Raw genomic sequence first — 9,926 nt, forward strand, 5'->3', positions numbered from 1 at the left:
ATGAGCCCCTTGACTAACTAGCTGTAACTGGGTGGGGCGGGATGAGGGTATACCGGCGCCACCGGCTGGAGAAAGAGCAATGCGGGGAATGCATCGAAGTTACAAGGAAAGAATTACTTTGCATTCGTCGGCGAGAGCACGTGTTCTCGCGAGAGGGCGAAGAAGAAGTGTATTGAACAGCCGTAGTCTAGTCGAATGTGTGCTGACTTTTACTTCATTTTCCGCCATTTTCCGACGAGAGGGTGAGGCACCAGAAAGGAAGGGAAGGGAAGGGACAGACAGTGGGCATTGTAGAACAAGCTTTACATTTCTGTGTTTCTTCCTCCCTTGGCGTGTCGCGTCTTCATAGCCCTGTGCATCTTTTTCCATCGGCCGTCTCAGCTAAAGAAGTTTGAACGAGGATGGAATCATGCTGCTATGTTCGGCTGGATTTTTTTTCATATATTTATTCCGTCACAGTGGCTGCCTGATAAAGTCTGCGCGTAAGGCCTCACATCATTTCGTGCTGGGTCGATTCTCGATATCGAACGCTAACTACGGTTGCACGCGCAGGGAAGGAAAAAGTGAAGTTCAAGTACATTACAGAGAGGCGCTACCGGGAGGGAACGGTTGTGTACCGACTTCTGGCCCGGAGGCAACGTATGATGCACCCGCCGTGTGTCAAGTATACTTTTTAAGCAGCAGTCTCTAGGCGCAGAAGACGTAGACGAAAGCCTCACTCCATCCCTTGGCGTCAGGTAACGCAAGGAGAAGAGAGGATGAGCGACGGATACTATCCCCGGCCCTGGTCAATGGCACATAATCAACGCCCAACTAACCGTAAATAAGTGAACTACGTCTGATTGAGTTTGTCTGTTCCGTGTTGATTCGCTGCTATCGTTTCACGGGGACGGAGAAGGGCGCAAGGTGAGCGAACCGAGGAAAGAAATCTAACTTGTAGGCCAATGTTTTGAAGAATTGTTTCAATGGTCTCATCTTTTCAGTTTCCTTCACCGACGCCCAGCTTAGGCTGCCGACATTTAGGGAGACGATATTTCTGAACATCGTATATTCCAGAACTTCCAAAAAGTCCGATTATGGAAGTTCTGATGTTCTGGTTCTATGATGGATTAAATTTATCTTTAGGCAATTAATTGAAGACTAGCTAATTTCCATTAATCTGTAATAAACATGTCCCCAGAAGAGTTTTACTGACTTGTTTCAGTACCTTCAAGAACTTCGTTCCTTTTTCGAATATTCTTCAGGAAGGGGTGGTTACAAGACGAATGAGGGCTAGAGCTAAAAACCGTAAAAAAGTTACTTACCAATTCGTTGGAGTAACTCCCGTTCTACAACTTGCTAAAAGTCTGACAGATGATACATTTTCTTGACAGGCATTTTCTATCAATGTGTTGTATGCCAGTGTTTTTTCTCCTATAGCTTCTTGTTGGACCCCAGGTTCTGCCTTGATGTTCGACAGGTTGAGTTTCCTACATCTAGGATTGTGACTTCCATGAAGGGTTTGTTTTCTACATCTTCCAAAAAGTCCGACGAGAATTGAGGCACATCCTTCGGCAATTCCTCGGGGACAAGCCGTATTCTATTAGATTGTATTCCAATATTGTAAACAATTCTTTCAGCAGCTTAAAAATCTATTTCTTTCTCGGATGTCGTCCATGGAATGGGGCCTAGAATTTGTAGCTCTAAAAACGATTTGGGCTGGCGGCATGATGGACGGACGACATCTTCTATGTTAGATAGTTGGTCAGCCAAGAAAAGGGTTTCTGGGATCTGGTTGATATTTAAAAATCCTTCTGAAGGGCAATTCTTCGAAAGGGCGTTGAAAGTTTTCTTTTTGACGGAGGGTTCTACTCGCTTCGTACAGAAAAAAAAAATCAAACAAGAAAAACTTAGTGTTATCACAAAGAGCCATCTCCGCTTGCATTTGCACAATAACGCATCATTCTCGGCGTGCAGCCATGCGCCTCACTGCCCCGGACGAATTTATTGCATGACTAGCTTCCACTCGGAAGTCCGAACGAGACCGCACACTGTTGCTGGCCTAAGCGGCGTGCTAATCTACTTAAGAGGAGTTCCATTTTTTACGCATTCCCTGGCAGTGGGTTGCTGGCAGGGGATATGGTTATCGTTTGGTGATGCGCGATGACTTGGCTTTTAGGAACGCGATGAGCTGCAGTGACTGCTGTTTCCTCCGACCATGCACGCCATGTACCCGATCGCCCACTTTTGTGGAGTTCCGGCTCGTTCAGCCGTAAAAACAGGGGAAGGAGGCCTCGTGTCCGGTCATGGCGGGAGAGACAGAGGGAAAGATCTTCCAGCGCCAGTGTTGGTTGGGAAGCCAAAACACAAAACATTATTGCTGAAGCGGAGATTAATAAACATTTCCATTACCTACGGCTCGGTACCAGCCTAGCGCGGTTGGAATTGTGTTGTGTTTACATTAAACCCTACCCCAAGTGCGGTGTCGATCCTGCAGGAAAGATCGCCCAGTGCAACCATAAGCTACTACCAGGGCGGGTAGGGGTGAGGGAACGGGAAGAGATCGGGATAATGAGTGCGCGAAACTGTCGGAAGAGATGGTATGCTACACGCTCGGTACACGAGCCTTGCCTCCGAAACACAGCTGAGACGCCGAACTGGGAACCGGGGAACTGGGTAGAACATCGCGAAGCATCCAGTCAAGCGGATCGAGCGCTGCCTCCGATGGAAAAAAAGGTGTCAGGAAGAGGCACCTTAAGTGGCTGGCCAGTGTCTGTGTGTGTGTGTGTGTGTTGGCGTGGCCACTTCGAGGAGCGGCCCGAAGCCGCTAAACGGGGAAATGCCCTCGTGTATCATCGGCTTGGAGATGCTAGTTCGGGCACGCGGCAGCCCAGCGAGCCTAATTACTGTGAACTCATAACGCCCGACGTCAGATCTTCGAGTTGGTGGAACAGGGGAGAGGTTGGAGAGGTGGGGGGACCAGTGCCTTCATATGGTGGTAGATGTTGACCACCCTAACCCGCACCAGCAAAGCAAGCCCCAGAGAGCAGTAGTTATTACGGTTGCGTTATGAGGATACACGCATCGTTGGCCACGACATCGACGCTTCTTCAACGCGAGGAAGCTTCCTTCACTCCCCGATCCCCCCGTCCGGACGATGAGGAAAGGCTTTTTTTTCTCGATGACGAAGAAAAGAAGATAAACAGACAGAGTGGGATGAGTCCGAAGTGGCCAAAATTGGTGGCGTTGAAGTGACGTGTACCCTCTTGAGAGCCTTTAGACCATAGAAGAGACCCTCTCGATGGTGATGGTCAATTCCTCAGATTGCAATTTCCACAGATTTTGCAACTAGCTCCCGTATATCATACGCGCTCATAATTATCCGGTTCCAAATATATGGCCCTTGTAAAAGCAAGTTCGGCTATAGAGGCTGTGCTTAATTTATTGCAGATTATATTACTTGGAACACGGACAAAATGAGGCACATAACTCTCGCCTTCAGCCTGCTCGAATAGCAATTGAGCGATCCTCATCGGTGCTCATAACTCGGTTTGTGAAAAACGAGTGCCCATTGCTTCCGGGTACTTCACCGGCGAGCGGGCTGTTGGAAGGAACCGGTCCTGCTTGCGTCTAGTCGGGGCAGATAAATCACGCCGTTTGCTGTGGACTCGATTTGCAAGCCAGCATTAAGTCATTCGCCGCGTTACACACTGTTGCTGTCAGAGCAAATGTTGGTCTCCCATCATACGATCATTCAATACGACCGGAACCAACCGAAACCCCCTCCGGCACCGAGAGGGGGCCGACCGCTGATTTGTAGCTTAATTTTGGAGCAACAATTTCCCGCCGCGACAAACTACTCCGGCCTCCGGCTACTCATTTCGCCCTTCACCGTCCGCCATAACGACTCGCCAAGGACATCTTGCGACATAATTATAGGGAAGTAGTGCTGGAACGATTCGTGCCGCTTTTGTTCTGCTGTGGATTTACAGCTAATAAAAGCTGCTCGCTCCCTGCTTGCGAACCGGGACCCGGGCAGTACGGTTCATTATTTTCCGGTTGAACTGGTGCCAAATAACTTAAAACGAATTTTCCTTTATTATCGTCCGGCATCGACGCCGGGACGCGCGGGTACATCGGTTTTGTAGCGATCCGTCGATTGCTTTTTCGGAAGGAGCGCGATTTGCAATTGAACGCTGCCTAATGTATGAAGGGAATATTATCCGGAACATGGTAAAAGGCGATGTGAGGGAGTGCTGATCTTGACCTAAAACTGGTTCAACATCATGATAGTGTTTTAATGGATTTCATGTCTTCTTTTTAAATCGTTGGTTAACCTGATACAATGTGATTTCTCAAAACTTGATTCTCTTCATCTACACACATATTTGAAATAGATTCGACAAAGAAATTCTGCTTTTAGATCGATCAGAGGCCAATTCCTCTGGAATAGATCCTTGGTGAAGTTATTTTCTACTGAACCGTAAATATACTGAAGATGGTGAGTACGAACTCATGCCAAATAAATTGACGGTGAGCTGTGTGTCCGAAACAAGTCTGTTCGATCTTCTTAGATAAAAATATCAAATAATGGACAATCGCCGCCCGATGGGAAGAAGGTTTATTTGTGTCCTTCTATTCCTTCTCTGAAGGTGCAGGGTTTATTTTAAAATCTATCAACCGATATATCATCTGCTCGTTGCTCAATCTTTTCAACTTCATTTCACGCATCCTTTCCGTTCCAGATAACATGTCACTGACGAATCTGCTGGGCGGCTCGCAGTCGTCGTCGCCGACCTCCATTGCTTCCTCGCTGGCTACGAACTCGTCTGCCAAAAGTGGCACCAACCATCTGCCCCAGCTGCATCTCCACAGCCTTCACCACCTGCAGCAGTCTCAGCATCAGCAACACCAGCAGCAACAGCACCTTTCGCACCACTCCTCGATCGGACCGTTCACGTCCTCGCTCGGTGGCTCGGGGGCGATGGGTTGCGAGGCCAGCAACATTCTGAGCCCCTCCAGCTCCGGGGCGAACAGTGCGGTGGGGGGTTGTGCCAGCAACAGCTCCGGGGGCGGCGGTTGTGGCTCCGGAAGCAGCGGATCGGTGTCCTCGAATCCGTTCACCTTCTCGAGCCTACGCATTCCGAGCCCCTCGCTGCACTCACCGGACCTGATGACCGCCGGGAGCCTGCTGGGCGGTGGGATCATGGGCAGCAACCACAGCAGCAGTACGGCCAGCAACACTAGCAGCAGCAGCACCAGCAGCGGGGTCAGCTGCGGCGGAGGCAGCGGCCAGTCGCCGACAGCACACCCGTACTTCCCGAACTTGCTGCAATCGAGCGGCGGAAGCGGCGACGAGGCGGTGTCCGTTGGAATGGTTAGCGCGTACGACGAGTTCGGGGTGAGAAGAAAGTTTATTATTTTGCGATATTGTGCGCCGTACGGTTGAGAGATAATCAATTAGCGGACAGTCTTTTCGACGGACTTTGAGAGTGTCTCCATAGCAGGAGTTCCAGGAGGCCCCCAACCAAGTAAAGTTGCAAGTTTTGTTGGCAAAGAAACGATCTCGAGGTGGTTAAAAATAGTTACATCTTGCGTTCATCCATTGCTATCGCACCGTAAAATTGGAAAAGTGCCAGGTATGGCGAGTGGATATGGCTTTCCCAAGACAAGAGTGTTGAGGAGTTATTTCTAGGTAGCGAGCATGTCCGTTTAATTCCTTTTCAATGTTTACCACTCCCCGGTTCTTGGCAAAGGAAGTTTTTCTAAATGTTTGCTTTGTTTTCTTTTGTAACGCAGTTCGACAACGATTTGGTGTTGGGCAGCGGTTCCGGTGGCCTTGTCTCCGCGAACGGCTTAACCACCGAGACGCTAAAACTTCGACGACGAAACATCAGTTTCGATTGCTCCTCACCGACTACCGGCACGTCCTCGCCGGGCGAAGGCACCCCACCATCGTTGACACTCTGCACTTCGCGGAACTTCCGGAACGGCGGCGGCATTTCGCAGCAACAAGCTGCGAACGGAACCGTACCGTCGTTCGACCATGGCGGTGGCAACGTCGGCAACAACAATTCGCTGGGGGGTTTCGAGCAAAGCCACACGGGTGCGGCCAGCGGCACCAGTGCGAACGGGGGGTCTCTGTCCCTGTTCGGTACGGGTAACGGTTCGCTATCCCCGTCCCATTCAACACCGGACCACACGGACACCAGCAACTTGCTGACGAGCCTTGAGACCAATAGCATTCTGGAAATGCTTAGCTATCTTACTCTCAACCAGAGTACGACCACCGGTAACAACGCGTTTGCTCAATCGCAACAGCAGCAGCATCAACAACAACAACAACAACAACAGCAGCAACAACAGCAACACCATCAGTCTCAGCAGTCGAATCCATTTTCGCCCTTTTCAACACTCAACTCGCTGTTTCAACAGCAGCAACAATACCAACAGGCAACACCCAGCCCGGGATCGACATCGTTCGGCGCCGGTACCGGATCAGCTTCGACGGGCCTGAACCTCGGCAACGGTTGTCCCAGTGACTATGAACGTCTGCAGAGCCTCCAGGCCTTCAATACGCTCAGTACGCGCCTGCTGCAGCAATCCCAGCAGCTGTCGCAGCTACAGCAGTATCAGTACAACCAATCGTTGCTTCCATCCGGTGGAGGTGGTGGCCTCTACGGCACTGGCGGTTCTAACGCTAGCGGAACCAACGGGGGACTAACGGCCAGTTCCGCCGGTTCGATCAGTAACAATAATGGCAATACGAGCAGCAACAACGCTGGTACCCACCAGCAGCTGAAAGGAGGTTGGTCCACGCAGCAACACCATCAGCAACATCACCACCAACAGCAACAGCAGCAGCAGCAGCAACAACAGCAACAACAGCAACAGCAGCTGCTTGAGATGCAGCATTTCCATCAGCAGCAACAGTCGAACCGAGGAGCAGCTTCGTCGTCGTTGAACGGAAACGGTGCAGGAGGCGGTGGTGGCAGCAACAATGGATACTCGGATATAAACCTGGATCGCATCGCACGATTCCACCGGTCTTCGGCGGGTAAGTTGCAAACGAGACGAGACTGGCAAGCATAAGCTATCTATTGATTAGCATCCCAGTTAGATTTTATTAGGATGTTAGTGTGAATAGTTTTTAGAGGCAATTTTCTTATACTCATAGCGACCTGGTATTGCTTTCAATTTAATGGTTCATTCAAGTTTATTCTCTTTTTTGCTTTATATGCAAAAAGCATAGTTTTTTTCTGAAGCAAAATTAAATTAGCTCAATGTATCTATTTTTCAACTATGACAACTCTTCCTTCATCGCGTTAATGTGTTTCCTTCTCCATTGAACGGTTTCATTTAAGCTTTTTACTTATTTGCTGATATTGTTGTAAATTTCAAAGGTAAATTTTCAATCGACAATGAGCTAATAAGCAAGCTGTCAATGTGGAATACCATATCTTTGGCGTGTTCAACTTGATTTAAAAGTAATTCATGTTTCTTGATTTTACTAGCAAACTACTAGCAAACAATTACATAATTTATAATCTTTCAGTTAATAGTTAATTTATAATCTTTCAGAATTTTAGTTCAAAATAACCGAAAATTTTAAACCAAAGGTGGATGGTATAACCTATAACGTGATTAGGCCATAACGAATGGATGGGAAAACCAATCATTCTGATGGAAAGATGCGGTTATTTCTATTCTATCGGAGCCATCTTTTTTATACGATTTAAAAATGTACGTTTTTTTATGCTATTTTTACAGCCCACTATGATGCCACGTGCACCTGGTGCGGCGATTTGCCACCTCGCTCGAACCGTTTGGTGACCTACTCGTCGAAAATATTCCTCGGAGGGATGCCTTGGGACATTAGCGAACAGTCGCTGGTGCAGATCTTCAAACCGTTCGGTTCAATCAAGTGAGTTTATCTGTTAATTGTAGAACATTTGGAGCAGAACTTGAACTGCTTAAATTACGTCTTTTTGTTTGCTTTTGCTTTTCGTTCATCAAAGAGTCGAATGGCCTGGTAAGGAACAGCAAGCAACCCAACCGAAGGGCTACGTGTACGTCATCTTCGAATCGGACAAGCAGGTTAAAGCATTGCTGCAGGCGTGCACCTACACCATTCCCAACGGTGGTGGTTCATCTGGTGGCCACGGCGGTGGTTCCGGCTACGGGTCGAACCGTTCCGGCTTGCACGGTGCTTCGTCGTCCAACTCGCTGAACAATTATGGTTCCAGCGGGGAGGATCAAGGCTGCTCTGCCCTGGTGCCGATGTCCAACTTGAGCAAGGCACAGGTCGCTCCGCAAGGGGCAAAGATCAACTTCAAAATATCGTCCAAGCGCATCAAGTCGAAGGACGTCGAGGTGATCCCGTGGAACATTGCGGACTCGAACTACGTCAAGTCGACCTCGCAGAAGCTCGACCCGACGAAGACCGTATTCGTCGGTGCCCTGCACGGTCAGCTGACGGCCGAGGGCCTGGCGAAGATCATGAACGATCTGTTCGACGGGGTCGTGTACGTCGGCATCGACACGGACAAGTACAAGTACCCGCTCGGGTCGGCGCGCGTCACGTTCAACAACTCGCGCTCGTACATGAAGGCGGTGGTGGCAGCATTCATCGAGATCCGGACGGCCAAGTTCACCAAGAAGCTGCAGGTGGACCCGTACCTGGAGGATTCCCTCTGCTCAACGTGTGCGGTACAACACGGACCATACTTTTGCCGCGAGACCAATTGCTTCAGGTATGGGCGCGGGTGTGTCTACTATCGATGTTGGTCGGGTGCCGTTTTTCTGTAAATGTTGTTGCGTAGAACTCTTGTGTCGTATATTTCTTTTACAAAATATTATGCTTATTTCTCGAATAAAAATTTCATAATCAAATTTCATCAAACTGATCATCTCTACAGATACTATTGTCGTTCTTGCTGGCAGTATCAGCACAGCCAAGATCCGCACATGCAGAACCACAAACCGCTGACGCGCAATTCCAAGTTCACCGCCATCATCGGTGTCGGTCCGCAGCAGCAGCAGCAGCAGCACCAGCAGCATTCCCAAGGATCCAACTCCGGTGGAGCAATCCTGTCCAATCACCAATCCCAGCAGCAGAACGCTTATGATCACAGCTCGTACTACAATCATCATCACCAACATCATCATCATCATAGCGGTGGCGGAAGCAACCATTCGGGTGGATCAAACTCCAACGCCGGGGGTGCATCGCACAATCAGTATCATCACAACAACAGTAACAATAGCCACAACCACACGAGCAGCAACAACAATCATCACCATCATCAGCAACAATATCAAGGCAGCAGTCGTTTAACTAGTTTGCAACAGCACAACCTCCGCACGCTCTCAAAGTCACCCACGCCACCGATGTGCAACGGCAATGGGCAAACGAACAGCAGCAGCACCGGCAGCAACGCCAGCAGCAACAGCAGCAGTCCGATCAGCAACATCAGTCCCAGCAGCAGCAGCACCAACAGTAGCAACCTTAATGTTGGTGCAAGTGCTATGGTTGATTCTTCGTCGCACAACATGTCCTCTTGTGCAGCATCGCGTAATCTGCACTTTATCGGAAGTGCTAACAACATTGGTGGTGGCAGTGGGGGTGCTGCTGGCTCCGGTTCCGACGGTAATGGTGGTGGTGGAGGTGCTTCAAGGTTGGTCCTTTAAGTGAACGCATCCTTTCTCTCAGTTCTGGGTTCACTGACGATGTTCGATCTGCTAATTGCTTCTCAACTTTACTTTAATTTCGTCTTTTTCAAATCTTTATTCTATAATGGAATACGTACCGATTGCAGCAAAACTTTCACATTTAGGATTAGCTTGTTTTTGTAGTTTATTCTTGGTCACCATGCTAATTCCATCCCAGTTTGGGTGGTTACTTGAGTGTTTGAACTTGAATTACCGCTAGCTTGCTGAAGCTAGGT

General features: G+C 49.1%; 1 protein-coding gene across 1 annotated transcript in view; it reads left to right on the forward strand.

Moving 5' to 3' along the window:
• The window catches only part of LOC131284095 (neurogenic protein mastermind-like), a 35,365-nt gene extending 25,696 nt beyond the window's left edge, over positions 1-9,669 (forward strand). The window contains exons 3-8 of the mRNA XM_058312950.1: positions 4,725-5,380; positions 5,779-6,817; positions 6,911-7,036; positions 7,750-7,903; positions 7,998-8,732; positions 8,898-9,669. Of these exons, the coding sequence (XP_058168933.1) occupies positions 4,725-5,380; positions 5,779-6,817; positions 6,911-7,036; positions 7,750-7,903; positions 7,998-8,732; positions 8,898-9,669 (3,482 nt within the window). The remainder of the gene's footprint in view (positions 1-4,724; positions 5,381-5,778; positions 6,818-6,910; positions 7,037-7,749; positions 7,904-7,997; positions 8,733-8,897) is intronic.
• The last annotated feature ends 257 nt before the right edge of the window (positions 9,670-9,926 follow it).

Source organism: Anopheles ziemanni, chromosome 3 (genome assembly GCF_943734765.1).
Source record: "Anopheles ziemanni chromosome 3, idAnoZiCoDA_A2_x.2, whole genome shotgun sequence".
NCBI classification, from domain to species: Eukaryota; Metazoa; Arthropoda; class Insecta; order Diptera; family Culicidae; genus Anopheles; species Anopheles ziemanni.